Source organism: Kluyveromyces marxianus, chromosome 3 (genome assembly GCF_001417885.1).
Source record: "Kluyveromyces marxianus DMKU3-1042 DNA, complete genome, chromosome 3".
In the NCBI taxonomy this organism is placed as follows: domain Eukaryota; kingdom Fungi; phylum Ascomycota; class Saccharomycetes; order Saccharomycetales; family Saccharomycetaceae; genus Kluyveromyces; species Kluyveromyces marxianus.
This window is the reverse complement of record NC_036027.1, coordinates 612,000-629,885: the sequence shown is the minus strand read 5'-3', so window position 1 is coordinate 629,885 and position 17,886 is coordinate 612,000. Positions and strand designations below refer to the sequence as shown.

Below are 17,886 nucleotides of genomic sequence, written 5' to 3'. Positions count from 1 at the left end.
ATGATAAAAACAATCGAAAAATAAAAAACAATGAAAAATTAAGGCAAAAACAAAGTAAAAAACTAACCGTATCTTTGTTTATACTTTATTCATCTACTTCTTACCAACAAATTAAATATTTCTCTTAGTTTTCTATTTACTTTATTTGTGGTCATTAAATTCTGTAGTATAAAAACTAGCAGATTGTCGTATTACTATTAAACATCGAGTCCTTCAACTACTGAAAGCATGTACTTCAAGACATTCTTCTTGATGTTGTTGTCATATATTTTGACACCTTCACCAGAACCATTTTTCGTATTCTTGAGGCCATCACCAAATACCAGACGAACCAAGTCACTTTCAATACCTAACGGAATATCTTCGTCACTTTGATGTAAATTTTTTCTTTCCTTTATTAATTTAGAAGTATGTTCCATTGCTTCAGCTGCTTCAGACGCCCCGTCAACGACAGCCTTTGGTATTCCACACATAGACGCAACATGCATACCAAAGGAACCATCACTTTTTCCATGAACAAGTTTGTATAAAAATGTTACATTTCTTGATTCCTCATCCACAAGAATATCCATTTTTAGAGGTTCTACATTAGGATGATTTACAAAATGTGAACCCAATGCAGCATAGTGAGTAGCAAAGAAACCCAAACTTTGGATATGTGTAGCCACATGATGTAGTACAGCTTCTGCAATAGCAAAACCATCGCTAGATGAACCACCTCTTCCTAGTTCGTCAACAACCAATAATGATCTATTAGTAACCAGGTCTAAAATCTTCTTAGTTTCACTTAGTTCAACAAAGAAAGTAGACTTTCCTTGCATGATATTATCGCTAGCACCTAAACGTGTCATGATTCTGTCTACTGGTGTTAACAATGCTTCTTCACATGGAACGTAACAACCTAATTGAGACAAAATAACAGCAACACATGTCATTCTGAGCACTGTTGATTTTCCTGCAGCATTAGCACCAGTTAGTAATCCAATCTGAGCAGCGTCCTTACCTAAAGCAATGTCATTTGGTATAAACTCTTTGGCTGCACTGGCACCCATGTTGAAGCATGGATGTCTTAACTCTTTAAATCTCAGGAAGCCATTGAGTTTTTCATTCGTTTTAGGATCTATTTCTTCCACAAGTTGTGGGCGGCACGCAGGGAAACCAAGTGATTCAGATGTTCTTGCCAAAGACACGATACAATCAATATTCGATATCGCTTGTATTGTAGGGAACCATACAGTGTTGTAATGTGCGGTGAATTTTCTGAATAGTCTATTCTTCAAGTCATCCTCTAACACCTTATGTGTTTCACGAGCTTCAGCCATTCTTCTCGCTAACTTTTGAACTTCTGGGGAGTAATACCTTTTGAAAGATTTATTTGCCGCCATCTGGGTCCATTCTGGAGGAACGAACTTTGTTGCTGACATTGGAACCTCGATGGTGTATATTTCCTTTCCTGAGTCTTTGAACTGAATATTAGATGATTTTAACATTTTCTTATAACTTTGTAAATATTCATTAAGCTCATCTTCAATGCCTCTAATGATATCCAATGATTCATCAAATTCTGGTTCAACACCTCTATTTGGTACCACAACTCCTTCTGATACAGCAAGCTTTCGATCAAACGCATTCTTCCAAGTTTCAATAACACTTGCTAGTGATTCCGGGATCTCTCTAATATAATGTTCAATCGCACCTTTTAAAGTAAACGACGATGATAATTGTTCTACAAGAGTGTTAATATCCTCAAATCCAGTTATCACTTTATTAAATTGTTGAATTTTCAATGTACAAGAATGGACTCGGGAAAGCATTCTTTCAAGGTCAGGGAGTTTTAGAAGCTCGGTTTCTAGCAAATCCCTAACTTCCATATCATTGAGGAGTAGATCAACGGAATCCAGTCTGGCATTGATTTCATCTATCTTTAAAAGCGGATGCATGACCCATTTCCTTAGCTTTCTTTTACCCATAGGGGTTATGGCCCTGTTGAGCAGTCTAAAGAGTGTTCCTTTATCAGATCCATCATAAGTGTTAGAGAATATTTCTAAATTTTGGAGTGTAACACCATCTAGAGCTAGACAAGTCTGTGATTTAGTAGGATTATATTCCTCGACTTGACCCATAGATATTAGAGACTTATCCAGCTTAAGCCATTGTAAGTAAGATAAAAGTCCACCGAATGCATGGAAACCAACTTTTTTACCTGTCTCGTAATAGCTCCGAAGCACTGAAGGCCATTTTTCCATAGATGGGAAGTACTCATGTGTAATAAGTTCATCAAATGTCTTTTCAAAATCATAAAACTCTCTACTGTTACGTTGATTTATTATAGCAGATGGTTGTGCATTGTATTTGATAATTTTTTGTGCAAGTGATGATATATTCGATTTTTCGAAAACAATTTCTGTTGGTTTGAACTGAGACATTATGGTGTCTAGTTGAGAGCATTCTTCATCATCTTCAAATTCTAATATATCAATATGTCCTGTAGCCGTGTCGATTGCAGTAAAACCAAAAATTTTACCTGGCCTGGGCGTTGAAGATATTTCTTGATCATAATACGACATTGGCTCTTCCCTTACTGCAACACAATAAGTTGCAAGATCTGATTTCAGCATATCTGAATCTGTAAGTGTACCTGAGGTTAACACACACTGTAGTTCTCTCTTGACAATCCCTTTCGAACCTTCCCTCATTTCTTTAGCAAGCATGGATTCCCTTTGGTCAACTTTCGCAACCTTAAATCCATATTGAATGAACTGAGAAGCCCAATAATCAAAAGACATTTCAGGAACACCAGCCAATTGCATATTAGCTCGTCCGCCACCTGCAAGCTTTAAGTCAAACAAATGATGAGCTAAATGGGCGTCCTTTTCGTATAGTTCAAAAAATTTACCTTTCTTGAAGAACAATATACAATCCCACATTTTGCTCTTGATCTCCCAATATTGTTTTTCGAATGGGGTAAACTTACCCCATGCATCCTTTGGAATATATAATGTTCTGGGATCGTAATTTGGATCCGAAGGTTCGCGTCCTTCTGCATCTTTTTCATGGACTAGCCATTGGTATCTTTCTTCGTTAGTCTTATTGAACTTGTTATGTTTTCCCTGTGATACAGGAGTATTGGGCAATGAGGTCCGTTTGAAGCTTTGTGGTGTTTTGCGCACTGTCGTATTAACGACTGCCTTCTTAACTGGCTTTCTAGATGCTAGTGCGATCAGATCATCATCGTCGTCATCGTCTTCTTCATCAACAGCTTTTCCCGAATCAGCATTCAACGAATCGTCTTCCACCACATCAGCCTCCACGTACTCGTCGTCGTCATCAGCACTTGCTTCATCCAGCTTATATTCGTCTTCGCTGTCCTCAATATAGCTTCTGTTCCGGCTTCTCTTGGACACCGTAATGTCATTGTCACTGTCATCTTCGTCATCACTTTCTTTTAAACTAACGTTTTGCCTTTTTCTCCCTCTAGAGGAAACAACAGTCTCCACTTGTTTCTCCACCGGCTTTATTTCCGGAAGCTGCTCTATAGTCTTTGTGCTTTTGTTCTTCAAAGGAGAAGCCTCCGTAGCATGACTCTGGACCTCTTTTGATTTCGGTGCTTGACTCGAAGTCGGAGTTTTCATCTCAGGCGTCTTCTCTACATCCTGTTGTTCTTGTGGCTTCTCGCGTTTCTTGAAAAACGAAGAGATAGTAGCCTGTTTATACTTCTTCCCAGAAGAAGAAGGCATCTTACGTCCTTTGCTCGCTGCCTTTGGTGTCTCAGTGGTCATTCAACAGTAATTTTAAGCTTGACAAAATAGAATATGGCAATGAAACGTTTTAATAACACTCCTTTAGAGTGAGCGACTTTATCACAGAGTGTCACGATACTCAGTAAACCAACAAACACTAACCGAATCTCCAGAATATTTGGGATCCTGCGGTGTATAACGAAATTCAAGATATTTAAACTTCACTTGTTTTAATATTGTCTGTCAATGATGCTTAGATATATTAAAGATGTCAGTCTCTGCAGGGGTAACGCGAAAACGCGAAACGTAAAATATTCGTCAAGACCTTTAATTGAAATATTTGGGGGCCCGAAAAGAAAAACCTGGCCCTGAAATATTGTTTTGGGGGAAAGACGGTTTAGAGCGTTCTCTTCGTTTACCCGGCCAAGAATTTTTCACTTCGAGAAACCTTTCGGACAAAAGAACAAGAGAAAGCACTACTGGGTGCATAAACCAACTAAGCATTGAAACGAGTCGACCACCCAAGGCGATTCAAGTAGTGATTGTATCAACCATTTCCAAATATACTGAAGTGTATATATAGATATATATCGTTGGGAGTTTAAAGGATGTCCGTACTAAGACCATTGAGACTTTTGATCCTTGGTGCGCCGGGATCTGGTAAAGGAACCCAGACATCTAAACTGTTGAAGGAATTTGGTAGCATCAAAGCCATTTCTTCGGGAGATCTACTTCGTAAACAGATTGACCAGCACACACCTTTGGGGTCTAAGGCATCGGAGTACATTTCAAAGGGTCAATTGCTTCCTGATTCGTTAATAAGTGGAGTTATTTGCGACGAGTTGAAGACTCGGGATTGGCTGTCTCCAGAAGCGTCTTGGTTGCTGGATGGATTTCCACGTACTGTTGGTCAGGCTTCGATTTTGGACAAGGCATTATCTGAATATGATGCAGGCTTGAACCTGGTTGTAGAGCTGGACGTTCCTCATGAAGTCATTTTGGAACGTATCGAAAACCGCTACGTTCACATTCCAAGTGGTAGAGTGTACAATCTTCAGTACAACCCACCGAAGGTTCCCGGACTCGACGATATCACCAAGGAGCCATTGACAAAGAGACCAGACGACACTGCCGAAGTTTTCAAGAAAAGACTGGAACAGTACACTGAAACAGTTGGTCCGCTAAAAGAACACTACATGAAGCAGGGTATTCTATCTACGGTGTCAGGCAAAAGCTCTGACATTATCTACCCAAAATTGGTATCCTTGATACTACAGAAATTTGCCAATTAAATTGATCGGGACACTTGAGATATGGTGACCCCCACAACTACTTGTATATAGAGTGTATTTGATGTAATGTATCTTTTCTGCATTGAATATATGCGTGAAGCATTTGAACTGATATAATATATATCATTATTATATTATATTATATTATATTAATCTTTCTACTAACTACAATGAAAAAAACTACTAATAAGTTAAATATGTCAAACAGACAATAGAAAAGAAGTAGCTCTTTTGAATTGGAGGAATAAGGACCAGTGGGGTGCTGATCAAGACGACTTCGAGTGGTGGTGTATAATATAGAATCGTGGAAGATTAGTCAAAATGAAGTTCTTCATCGATGATATGCCGGTGCTGTTCCCATATCCAAAAATTTATCCGGAGCAGTACCAATACATGTGTGATATTAAGAAGACGTTAGATGCTGGAGGGAATAGTATATTGGAAATGCCTTCTGGTACAGGAAAAACTGTTTCTCTACTATCATTGACAGTTGCGTATCAGATGCACTATCCTGAACACCGAAAGATTATTTATTGTTCTCGTACCATGTCTGAAATCGAGAAAGCATTGGTAGAACTAGAATCGTTGATGGAGTATCGAGCTAAGGAATTGGGATATGTTGAAGATTTCCGCGGTTTGGGTCTTACAAGTAGAAAGAACCTATGTCTTCACCCTCGAGTCAGCAAAGAAAGGAAAGGTAACGTAGTTGATGAAAAATGTAGAAGAATGACAAATGGTCAGGCAAGAAAGAAGAAAGAAGAACACCCAGAGTTGGATATAGAACTATGTGACTACCACGAAAATATGTATAACTATGACGTTGCGGACTATCTACCGTTGGGAGTGTACTCATTTGAGAAGCTTATTAGAATCTGTGAGGAAAAGAGAATGTGTCCATACTTTACTGTTCGTCGTATGATTTCGATGTGTAACATCATAATTTACTCTTACCATTATCTATTAGACCCAAAGATTGCTGAGCGTGTCTCCAAAGAAGTTAGTAAAGATGCAATTGTTATCTTTGATGAGGCGCATAACATTGATAACGTTTGCATCGAGTCTCTTTCACTTGATTTGACTAAAGATTTGTTAAAGAAAGCAACAAAAGGTGCTAACTCTTTAGATAGGAAGGTTGAAGAAATGAAAAAAGTGGACTCTAAAAAATTACAAGATGAGTACGATAAATTGGTTCAGGGCCTCAGAGCATCGGATATTCTAGAGCCAGAAGAAGAACCCTTAGTTGAGACCCCGGTTTTGTCAAATGATATATTAAAAGAAGCCATTCCAGGTAATATAAGAAGGGCAACACATTTTATTTCATTTTTGAAAAGATTTATTGAATACCTCAAAACAAGAATGAAGGTTTTGCATGTCATATCGGAGACACCAAACTCTTTCCTCCTTCATCTTAAACAGTTGACATTCATAGAAAAAAAACCATTACGATTCTGCTCAGAGAGATTATCTCTATTGGTCCGGACTTTGGAAGTAGACGAAGTGGAAGAGTTTAACGCTCTCAAAGACATAGCAACATTTGCTACTTTGATTTCAACATATGAAGATGGGTTCCTTTTGATTATCGAACCATATGAAATAGAAAATGCTGCAGTTCCAAATCCAATTGTCAGATTCACTTGTCTTGATGCTTCAATTGCAATCAAGCCGATCTTTGAGAGATTCTCATCCGTTATTATTACATCAGGTACCATTTCTCCGCTTGATATGTATCCAAAAATGTTAAATTTTGACACGGTTCTGCAACAGTCATATTCTATGACTTTGGCCAAAAAATCGTTCTTACCAATGATTTTAACAAAAGGTTCTGATCAAGTTGCAATATCATCTAGATTCGAAATTAGAAACGATCCTTCCATTGTACGTAACTACGGTTCTATGTTATTAGAATTTGCTAAGATTACTCCAGATGGGATGGTTGTGTTTTTCCCCTCATATTTATATATGGAATCTATTATCACGATGTGGCAAACAATGGGTATTCTTGACGAGGTATGGAAATACAAACTTTTATTAGTTGAAACCCCAGACGCACAAGAAACTGCATTGGCATTAGAAACATACCGTAAAGCATGCTCTAATGGGAGGGGAGCAATTCTTTTGTCTGTTGCTCGTGGTAAAGTTTCAGAAGGTATCGATTTCGACCATCATTATGGAAGAACAGTCCTTATGATTGGTATCCCATTTCAATACACAGAATCTAGAATATTGAAGGCAAGGTTAGAGTTTTTACGTGAGAATTATCAAATAAGAGAAAATGACTTCTTGTCATTTGATGCCATGAGACACGCAGCTCAATGTTTAGGTAGAGTTTTACGTGGTAAAGATGATTATGGTGTAATGGTCTTAGCTGACAGAAGGTTTGCTAGAAAGAAAAATCAATTACCAAAATGGATTTCTCAAGGTTTGTCTGATGCTGATATGAATTTGTCTACAGATATGGCAATAGCAAACACGAAACAATTCTTGAGAACTATGGCACAACCCACCGACCCTAAAGATCAAGAGGGTGTGTCGGTGTGGAGTTATGCTCAGTTACTTGAACATCAAGAAAACCAAAAAAAGAAGCAACATAATGGATTTACTGAGCCCGATGAGGAGGAGCAGAAAGACAATGATGGAGACATCGAAATGAAGGATTAATCAAATACTAAGTATATAATACATTTGTAATGGAAAATAGTTTCAGAAATCTATAAAATTTTGAAAACAATCAATACATGGAGACATCAAGTTGAAACTGTGACATTGAATGATAGCTCTTTATCTACATCCAAATACGAATCACAAACGCACCATAATGTAAGTTCATAACTACCAACTTCTTCTAATTCAATTTCTAACTCAAATTTCTGAGAAATCTTTCCTAAAGTCACCTTTTTAATGCTGTATATATGACTCGTTTTTTTATCACCCACGAAAAGCCACCAACTTTCTGGTTTCTTATAAGGTAATGATTTTGATACGACATCAAGAGTCTCTGGATCTTCATCTCTGGTAACTGTAACTGCCAAGATCCTAGATTCGGAAGGTTTTAATGGATTCGTATTATCAAAATCACAGTTTATTTCTATATTTGGATAATTATTCACAAATTCAGCCACCTTATTCAATTCAGGCTCTGGCAAAGTTAAAATATTTTCCCTTTCCTCATCTTCTAGAGACATAACATCATAAACTGTTTGGACCCCGAATTCTTTACATTTTTGTAATATCTCTTCATTGAAAAATGGTATTTGCTTTAGGGGTGAATCTGTATCCCAGACACCCTGTACTATCATTTGACTGAGATCCATCGCCACTGTTGCGTTCAAGAGCCCATTGGCAGATAAAACGTCCACCATTGCGCTTGCTAAGGCTGGCGCTACTTTTAGGATATTAGTTGTATCATATGACAAATCAGGAGGTAAACGTAAGCCCGAGAAATAGGCCTGTAATAAAATGAAAACCTTCGTCTTAGTAGATCTTGTGTCAAGCTCTGAGGATAACTTTAAAGGAGCAAGTTCGTATAATTTTTTTAATGTTGGTATATCATTTGCTCTAATTGGTAAAGATTGAAATTCAAAACTGGAAGCTAGTAACTCCAGCAAATCACGTAGCCGCAAGGATCCCGAAGCACTTTTGCTGAACTGACACATTGACTCATAGTACACATTATGATATCCTGAAATTATGCATGCATTAGTTGGATATATCTTTTCCTCAACATCATCCGCTTTTTCATTCACTTCATTAATAGTCAGAAGATCGGATTCGCTCATTAGATTGACTGCTTCTTCAACTAATTCTGTCAAATACAAAGAGATACCTTCTGAATTTACTTCCTTAACTCCATAAAAGCTTGGATTGGCATGGATTCTTCGATAAAGGTATGTGTATGTCAATAAATCTATGCAGTCTTGCTTTGTTTCAAGAGTTTCATTGGCTATCTCACTGGAAAGAAGTTCGACAATTTGAAAAGGAACAAAACTTTCAATAGGTAATCCCTCTAACAGAAACTTTTTATAGAAATCTTTCCGTTGACTGGTCGTTACTAACTTGACATGAGAAGGGCTTCCGTCAGACGGTTCTTTTAAAGCTCCTACCATATCAAGAATTGAATTTATCGAATAGTCGATGTATCGGTTCTCTTTACCCTCGAAATAATTAGTGGTTGCGATAACAATATTGTTCGATACAGGAGCTTCAGCACAACATTGCCTGCTACATACTAAAAGCGAAAGTACGTTGTAATCATGAAGTTTCTGGATGATTCTTCTATCAGATGATGACATTCCTTCGTAAAGAACTCCTACACCTTTTTGAAGAAAGGCTGCGATATGTGAACCTTGTAGTCTGTTTAGATATGCAGATATACTATCCATATCAGTTCTGAGTAGATCTATCGCTGCTGAAGTAGAGATCTTAATTAACTCCGTAGATACACTTAGACATTGGTTTCTATCAGCAACAAAAATTGTGGTAGTAATATCAGATACAGGGCTTGAAGAAATTGTCTTAATACTGTCAACGAGAACTTTGCGATTACTAGATGGATTCTCATTAGAGTTACTGGTTTCTATTTCAACTTTCAATGGAATCTGCCTGTCTCTAGCTGCAAAGTTAAACACATTTGCCTTTTTAACACCAATCCACTCACCAAGATCTTTGGCATTTGCAAGCGAAGCTCCCAAAGCAACAACTCGCAATTGTTGCTCCAATTGTGTCGAAATAAATACCATTCTCGTAATAACAATTTCATAAATGGCTCCTTTTATTCCATTACCAATTTCGTGAATATCATCGAATATTGCTAGTTCGATCGATTTGATATTTTTTCTCTGTGGCCATCTACGAGAAATATAGTTGAATTCCTCAGGGGTTGCAAGCACTAGATGTGACTGGGCTAGAGTTTTAACATTCTGCTGAAGATTTTCTGATAGGCAATTGATAATTTTCCCTCCTGCTATATGCGAGAATCGTTTCTTCCAATTCTTCGTTAATTCTTCTACCTTATCTTTGGATGGACAGATATAAAGAGCACGGCCTCTACCTTTTCTCCAATGATTCAATAAAGCCAACTCTATCATTGTTGTTTTTCCTGAGTCTTTGGGGGCACAGATTAACGTACTTTCGGTATCATGATACAGGGTATCAAATACCATACTCTGGATTCGGTTGAAAAATCGAAACTTATAGAGATTAGAGAATTCATCTACTTGGAGATCTTTCACTTCTCTTAGTGGAGTGCCATTCGATAATAATGGAGCGGGAAATTGTTTGGGAAGTTTCATTGTGTCAAAAATAATCGGGATTTTATACTCGCAATTTAGCCATTTCTCAGAAATCACGGATACAAAGTAGTTTGGAGGTAGCATTGACTTTTTCAAGAATATGACAAACTCTAGATAAATTGATGAGTTGATATTATCCTTGGTGACCCGTATGTTATCTTGGTATAGGATTTCCTCACCATCTGTATCTTCAACAAGAACGAGGAAGGGTTCTAATGAGCCTGAAACACTAAAATCCCACAGCCATGAAGGTATGATTTCAAGTTCAAACTGAATTAAAGAATTGGTAATAGGTTGCATATTGCAACTAATTTCGATCTTAGGAAAACGTTGGATGAGATCAAAGGCGACTTTTCCGAATTGTGGAGCTCTAAGTACTTCACCAGCTTCGTGTGGGGTTTTTATGTTAAGTATATCAATCCAAGGCAAACCAGATGCTTCAGCACGCTTAATGATATCGGTAGGGCATTTTTTGAATTGTCTGAAAGGAGAGTTTGTAGGCCACATTCTATTCTCTATACATTTGCAGATCGTTAAGAGCATTTTTGTGAGTCGAGGCCATCCTTTCCTTAAACATATTTCATAAAGAGCCCTGAAAAGTCTTCCTGCACTTTGAGATATATATATCATATCTGCGTTCAATGCAAAGCCTTCTAACTTCAATTTCGAAATATAAACTTGAAGCAATATGTTGGATTTTGCTAAAGGATCTGTTGCCTTTTCTTTGATTGGGATTGGGCAACGGTCAAGAAGTTTTTCTAACTCGGGCTTTTCCTCCGAACGAACAGACATGTGCTTGAATTCTTCAGACATTGCAAATATTCTCAAAACATCAATCAAAGTACTATTCTTTCCTAGTTCACGATTATACATAGCAATTGATGAGTAACTGATGTAAAAGTGGGAAGCAATTTTACCCAATTCAGTTGCTTCTATGTTTCCATTAATTTCATTGTGACGCAAAAGATTGTGCTTCTGAAGTAACTTTAAAGCAGAATAAACGATGTTGTGCTGAAATTTCACTATATCAGACTTTAGTGAATCAGAGTTTCCGTTTATATTGTATACATCGGGTGATTGTGACATTCTTGTAGATAAATAAGAGTATTTCAACCAATCTGTAGCCTCTTCTATCGTTGATATATTTCCTAACACTACCTCAGCATTGAGACAGTCAATGACTCTTTTTATCATCTGAGATTCAATAGGAAGCTGTTGATTCAATACCGCCAAATAATATTTGACATCTGACTGATTTGTGATTATAATACCTTCACCATTCACATCGTACCTAGGTCTACCAGCTCTACCTAACATTTGAAGTATATCCTGGGGAGGGAGCATTGTCCAATCCCCTTTTTCAGGTGAATATATTTCTGTGCCCTTTATTATTACGGTATGAGCAGGAAGATTAACACCCCATGCTAATGTTGCAGTAGAAACAAGAACTTTTAAAAGGCCATCGGCAAATAGATCTTCAGAAAGAGATCTGTCATCCTTGGATAAACCGGCGTGGTGGATTCCCAAGCCAGAACACAAAAGTTCAGCTAGTGCTGTATCTGAAACATTATTTGATTCAGTTTTTAGAATTTCGACAGATCCCTTATCTTGATTACAGAATTCTGAGAGCTTATCATCTTCTGTAAGTTTCTGTAGCAACCATCTTGCAGTTCTTGCAGTATCCTTTCTAGAGTGAACAAATACTATAACTTGGTGACCTTCTTTTGTAGCCTCCAGTACCTTGTCATAGCAAGCCTGGTTCATGGCGTTCTTTTTCTTCAAAATACTCTTTTCTGTTATTCCGCAAAATTGCTGCGCTAATGGACATGGTCTGAATGAGGAGTCGAAGTAAAACATACCCTCAGCAGGAACCTTTAAGAATTTTGCCACGTCCATATAATTAGGTAAAGTGGCTGATAACGCCACAAGTCGTGCTGGTGAATCAACAGACCTGTCGCGCAAAACTCTTGCAACGATTGATTCAATAACAGGACCTCTTTCGTCATGCAATAGATGGACTTCGTCAATTATAATCAAACGGACTAGCTTATGAAAACTTGTATCAGTAGATTTCCTGGTGATAATATCCCACTTTTCTGGAGTAGCAACTAATACCTGAGTTTCTGCAATCTGTTGTTTAGAAAGGTTAGAGTCACCGGTAAGTTCTGCAACATTGATACCAAAGTGATGAAGTCTTCTTTGAAATTCTCTAACCTGTTCTTGTACCAATGCCTTTAATGGTGCAATATAGACGACTTTAAAACTTTTGAGATCAAAAGTATTCTTCTCTTCTTTGTAATAGTGTGACATGGCACGTAAAATGGTAAGCATGGCTACATTAGTTTTACCTGCACCTGTTGGAGCACATAACAAAATATTAGCATCAGTTTGGAATGCAGTAGGATAAACTTCTGATTGTATACGGTTTAAAGATGATGTTTCAGAGCTGGGAAACGCAGTTCGTGCCCATTTTGGAAGACTTTCAATTTTTACAAGAGGGAAGTCATCATCTACTTTTTCTGGTGGAGCAACATGTATTTCTTCATAGCCATTTTTGACTCTTTTAAAAGAGTTCTCCGGTAGTTTGATTTTGATCTTGCTTAGATTTTGAATATCCTGGGAGAGTTCGAAGTTTTCAAGGTCTATAAAGTTTTTCTTATCTTCCATTATTATTTTTGTTCTTTTTGAAGAAAGCTCTTCTCCTTCGTCCAAGGATCTCTTCTTTGTTTTTGAACCTCTATTGTAAGCTTCGACAAGTTCGGATAAATTATTATTCTCCATGTCTTCTAAAGCCTTGTTGATACCGTTACCATCCGAGGTATTCAAGATGTGACCCCAGTATAAAGTGTCCTTGTTTGATATGATAAAGTGCGCAAAACCCTTTTCTTTTGAACCTAAAATATCCAATAGGTTTTGCTCTAAGTCCGAATTGTCTTTTTGCATTGATAATGCTGAATATATGCTGTTAGTCATCTCTTGGACCTTAGTCTCTTCCAGATTTTTAAAATGGGCTCTCAATTTTCGCTGTAGGAAAAATTCATCCACATTGTTTATTGTTACAACTTCCTGGTCTGCTTGAACAACCTCTAAGTCTATCGTTTCCGTGTTATTCATGATATCGTTTTGCAAATTGCCAGAAATAATATCGTTTGAATCATTGTGTTCTCCGCTCTCAACCTCTTCTTCTTCCTCTTCTTCAACTTCTTCTAGTAACGTATTTTTTTCCTTTTCATCTTCTTCTTCGCCTTCTTCATCTACATCATCCCCATTTACTGCGCTTCCGTTAATATCTGTTCCATAATCCGATATACTACCTGTTAGTTTTAACAACGGATTAAAGGTACTGTCATCTATTTTCACACCCAATGCGTCTTCTATCTTTGACCTTTTGTTTTCCAACTCGACGTTCTCGTCCGTTTTCAACGTCACTATAATGAGATCTGCTGCATCTGCTAAAATGGAATGTGGAATGTCATCTCCGAGTAGTTGGGAGCAAATTAATACAATCTGGTCATATATATCGCTATTATAATCATCTGTGGGTAAGTAATTCAGCTGTGAGATATCATCAAGAAGTGATTTCTTTTGTATTACTGGTCTTGACCTTAAACTATTATCCTGCGATGAGCTGTTTAAACGTTTTTGAAATTCTTTTTCAGCAGCAGAACGTTCTTCTTCATCAAGCTCGGCATTCCTCACAGCCGAGCCCATCTCTTTCAAATCGATTTTACCAGACATCGATTTTGGTTGCGATATTGCCGCGTCATGTTGTATATCGGTCTTGTTCTCTATCAAATCTCTATCTACTCGAAGAACCTGGTTCGACATTCCATCATAACGATAGATTTCCTTGATCTTTCTCTGCCTTTCCTTCTCTGCCTCATCCATTATTTGTTATAGTATTATTTGGTGTTTGTATTTGTTCTTGAACGGGCTTGGACTCGCTGTTATACCACCTCATTCATTATTACATGTAGTTTTGATTGTGAATCTTTATTATAGTAAAGCATTAATGTATAGAAAAGATGTAAAAGGTTCTAATATTTAAAGGAGGGTAACACAATATTAATGGTATTGGCTAAAAGAGCATCAGAGCTCTAGATTTACGGGTCCAGGTGGTTGTTATTCCAAAAGGGAGCTGAAAGGAATTTATCGGTAGATCGAAGGGGTTATTTATTGTTGGTATTGGGTCTTCTAACAATCAAACATGATATAATATGTCAACTCCGAATTTAAAACGATCACTTAGTGAATTATGTGATACAATTAGTAGAGTTTCACCAAAGAAAGATAAGAGTTATGGTAAGAACCAAAGAACCAGGACGAAAGGATCATCTACTGCTGTCAGGATTCTGCCGCGAAACGAAAGGACATTGCGCTCTGGTTTTTCTGTAGCTCAATCCAAAGATGAAGACACAAAACACCTCCAATGGTATGATAGATTCGCTCCTACACGCGTTGAGGATCTTGCATTACATAAAAAGAAGCTTGAAGAAGTGAGAGATCAGTTGGAGAGCATGATATCTGGCAAATCTCCTGAGCGCGTTCTCTTGTTAAGTGGCCCAGCCGGCTGCTCAAAAAGTACGTGTATTAAGCTCCTATGCGATGACTTAGTTCCACGGTATAGAACAGATTCAGGAATGACCGTCAGTGGTAGAAAGGTAGCAAATTTTATCGAATACTCATCAACGTCTGCTGAAATATCCCCAATGGAATCATTCAATGATTTTTTGCTTCAATCAAAATACCTCGTGGGAAATAACCTATCTGTATTGATAGTTGAAGATCTGCCGAACTTGTTTCATGAACCAACATTACGGCGGTTCAGAGAAAGTATCTTGTCGTGGCTACTTGCTGATGAGCAGCTTCCAATATTAGTAATTTGCCTTACGGAATGTCAGTTGCCAGAATCTAACTCCAATGGATTTTCGTATGGAATAGACACTACCTTTGTAGCCGAAACGGTCCTGGGGAAAGACATCTTATCCCATCCATTATTTCATCGCATTAAATTTAATCCTACAAATGCAACGCTTATGAAGCGACACTTAAAACTAATTCTGCAGAAAGTGAGAAGGGAAATACCTGAACAGAAATATGTAAAGGGTCTCGAGTATATCAATATTTTGGCGTCTACTACAGGTGATATTAGATCAGGAATTTCAGCGTTGCAATTTTGGTGCACTTCTAGCTTTGATGGAGAGAACACCTTATTCACAAGACATCGATCTACCAGCTACTTTCATGCTATTGGGAAAATTATTTATGGATCTAAAGAAAGTGAAAATGATGTGGAAATGACTAACGATCTCATTGATGATGGGATGGTTTCTAATGAAACGCTTAAACTTGGAGTTTTGGAAAACTACTCAAAATTTAATAAATCAAATTTCCCTTTAAGTTCTGCTTTGGATATAGTTGAAGTTTTAAGCCTGTCAGACACATTAAAACAACTTGATGATGAACCGTTACATTACAGCATTGGATCTGTAAGGCAGACTTTTCGAAACATTAAGGTTTCAGAACATGGAGTTCATGGCCAAGCTAATTATCCTAGAGAATACAAAATGGTCCAAGAACAGAAAAAATTCAACCTTCAAATACAGGACTTCAAAGAGGTCGAATTTTTCAAATATTTATCTCTATGGTCGACTAAAGACTCTATTTTACTTGGGAGCTATTATGGGCCGTCGATTCGGAAGCTGATATCATTCAAGGCGAAATCCTTGAACTATTATATCAAGTCATTACAACCTGGCACCAACGCATATCAAAATGCGTTGCGTCGCTATCAACAATTACCTATGATTGATGAAGTTGACATTGTAGAAAGAATTGGTGGAGAAATGAAATCAATGTCGGCAACTTCAGACTTATCAGCAGGCATAAACGATGCAATGGATGACAACGCCTTCATTTCTAAACATAATAGAAGAAGACAAAAATTACAGCATTTGAAAGACGAACTCTTTCTTCAGAAGAATACATCATCTGTCTCGAATACCGAGGAGTTTGAACAAGACCCCATAGTTGATTCTGATAACGATAATACGATGGATATGGGAATTGAGGACGGAGATTCCGAGTTATTCGAGATACTATCACAAAAAAAGCCAAAGCAATTAAAATTACCAGTAACGGGTACTGGTGGAACGCAGGGTTCTAGCATTGAGGATGTTATCCTCTCAGATTCGGATATAGAAAACTTATGACCAACTTATTGAAGATCGGCGCATTTACGTCGATGAATGTATACATATTATATATATATATGTATTTGAATCTTAGGCATTTGAAATCAGTAAGTTTAGTTAACTAGATATGGTTTATTTCTTTCCCTAAACAAGGGCACGTACGTAAAGAATAAGAACAGGAGGGTGAGGATGGGTTCATGAATAACGATAGCGCAGAAACTCTATTAGATTTGATTAGCACGACTTACTGTCTGTCGATAAATAAAGGAGGAAAATGGAGATGAGTGAAGGAATAAACTGCTACGGACAACGATCCCTCTTGCAAAATGATCGCTAAATCTATATAGGGTGCAATGGATTTGTTCGTGGCTTTTTTTTTTCTGTTTTCTTCTGTGATCCTTTTTTCCTTGGTCAGTTAGCTCGAGAGGGTGTGTTGGAAGAATTCTGGGTCTTCTTCCAACGATTCCTTTATAATATCTAGACCACCTTGGAATTCCCCGTTGATGTACAATTGTGGGAAGGTAGGCCATTCCGAGAATTTCTTTAGCCCTTGTCTGACGTTTTCGTCTTTCAAAATATCGAAAAACCCAAATCTAATCTGGTGCTCTCTTAATATTCCTACCATTTGTCTAGAAAAGCCACACTTTGGTTCGGATGGAGTGCCCTTCATAAATAGCATCACTGGAGCAGCCTGGGTTAATTTTTTTAGTCTCTCGTTCAACTGCTCCTCGGTTTCCTCAGCTTCCTCCGGTTCGTCGTCATTCCCAGTCAGTGGCGAGCCTGGTGCATCACCGTCTGCCTTTTCTGTGTTAGTGTTTGCACCGGAGTCGCCAGCGTTAAGTTGATTCAAAATCTTCACAAACTCCTTAGGGTCAGCACCAGACAATTCCTTCAATATCGTTCCGCTTCTAATGAAGATGAAGTATGGCACAGAGGACACCTCGAAAAGCTCCGAAATTTCCACATGTTCTTCAGCAGAAATGCTCAAAAACACAACGTCCTTGTTGCAACGTTCCTCGCTCAACGCTTCCACAACTTTCCCAACAGCAACACATGGCTCAGCCCAACTGGTGTAGAAATACAATACCAAGAGCTTGTCACCAGCCTTGGTAGTAGTCAACTCCGTAAACTGGTCTTGAGATGATATACTAATGACTGCCATCTCTCTTAATAATCAATCACTTTTACTAAAATACACCCAATTACAACGCTTCAAAAGAATAAACTAGCTTGGATCCTGACGTTTATCACACAATCTTCAAAACAGATACAATTTTAACCGCTCGAAACGTTTTGGACTTCCCTTGCCTCTTAAAACAATTTCTGTCCTTGTCTTCTTGTCTTTCACTTGCTTGCTGCAGATATTATTAAG

The 17,886-nt window shown here is 37.8% G+C and overlaps 6 protein-coding genes across 6 annotated transcripts; 3 read left to right on the top strand and 3 right to left on the bottom strand.

Moving 5' to 3' along the window:
• Positions 1–197: 197 nt before the first annotated feature.
• On the bottom strand, positions 198–3,779 carry MSH6 (mismatch repair ATPase MSH6; the record flags this gene model as incomplete). The annotated part of the gene is made up of 1 exon (XM_022818796.1): positions 198–3,779. The coding sequence occupies one exon, from the start codon at positions 3,777–3,779 to the stop codon at positions 198–200; it is 3,582 nt and encodes a 1,193-aa protein (XP_022675427.1).
• A 569-nt stretch (positions 3,780–4,348) lies between these two features.
• ADK2 (adenylate kinase ADK2) lies at positions 4,349–5,032 on the top strand (the record flags this gene model as incomplete). Its single annotated transcript, XM_022818794.1, has 1 exon — positions 4,349–5,032. The coding sequence occupies one exon, from the start codon at positions 4,349–4,351 to the stop codon at positions 5,030–5,032; it is 684 nt and encodes a 227-aa protein (XP_022675426.1).
• Positions 5,033–5,353: 321 nt separating this feature from the next.
• RAD3 (TFIIH/NER complex ATP-dependent 5'-3' DNA helicase subunit RAD3) lies at positions 5,354–7,690 on the top strand (the record flags this gene model as incomplete). The annotated part of the gene is made up of 1 exon (XM_022818793.1): positions 5,354–7,690. The coding sequence occupies one exon, from the start codon at positions 5,354–5,356 to the stop codon at positions 7,688–7,690; it is 2,337 nt and encodes a 778-aa protein (XP_022675425.1).
• An 86-nt stretch (positions 7,691–7,776) lies between these two features.
• BRR2 (ATP-dependent RNA helicase BRR2) lies at positions 7,777–14,208 on the bottom strand (the record flags this gene model as incomplete). The annotated part of the gene is made up of 1 exon (XM_022818792.1): positions 7,777–14,208. The coding sequence occupies one exon, from the start codon at positions 14,206–14,208 to the stop codon at positions 7,777–7,779; it is 6,432 nt and encodes a 2,143-aa protein (XP_022675424.1).
• A 329-nt stretch (positions 14,209–14,537) lies between these two features.
• On the top strand, positions 14,538–16,532 carry RAD24 (Rad24p; the record flags this gene model as incomplete). Its single annotated transcript, XM_022818791.1, has 1 exon — positions 14,538–16,532. The coding sequence occupies one exon, from the start codon at positions 14,538–14,540 to the stop codon at positions 16,530–16,532; it is 1,995 nt and encodes a 664-aa protein (XP_022675423.1).
• Positions 16,533–16,929: 397 nt separating this feature from the next.
• GRX3 (PICOT family protein) lies at positions 16,930–17,676 on the bottom strand (the record flags this gene model as incomplete). The annotated part of the gene is made up of 1 exon (XM_022818790.1): positions 16,930–17,676. The coding sequence occupies one exon, from the start codon at positions 17,674–17,676 to the stop codon at positions 16,930–16,932; it is 747 nt and encodes a 248-aa protein (XP_022675422.1).
• Between the last annotated feature and the right edge of the window lie 210 nt (positions 17,677–17,886).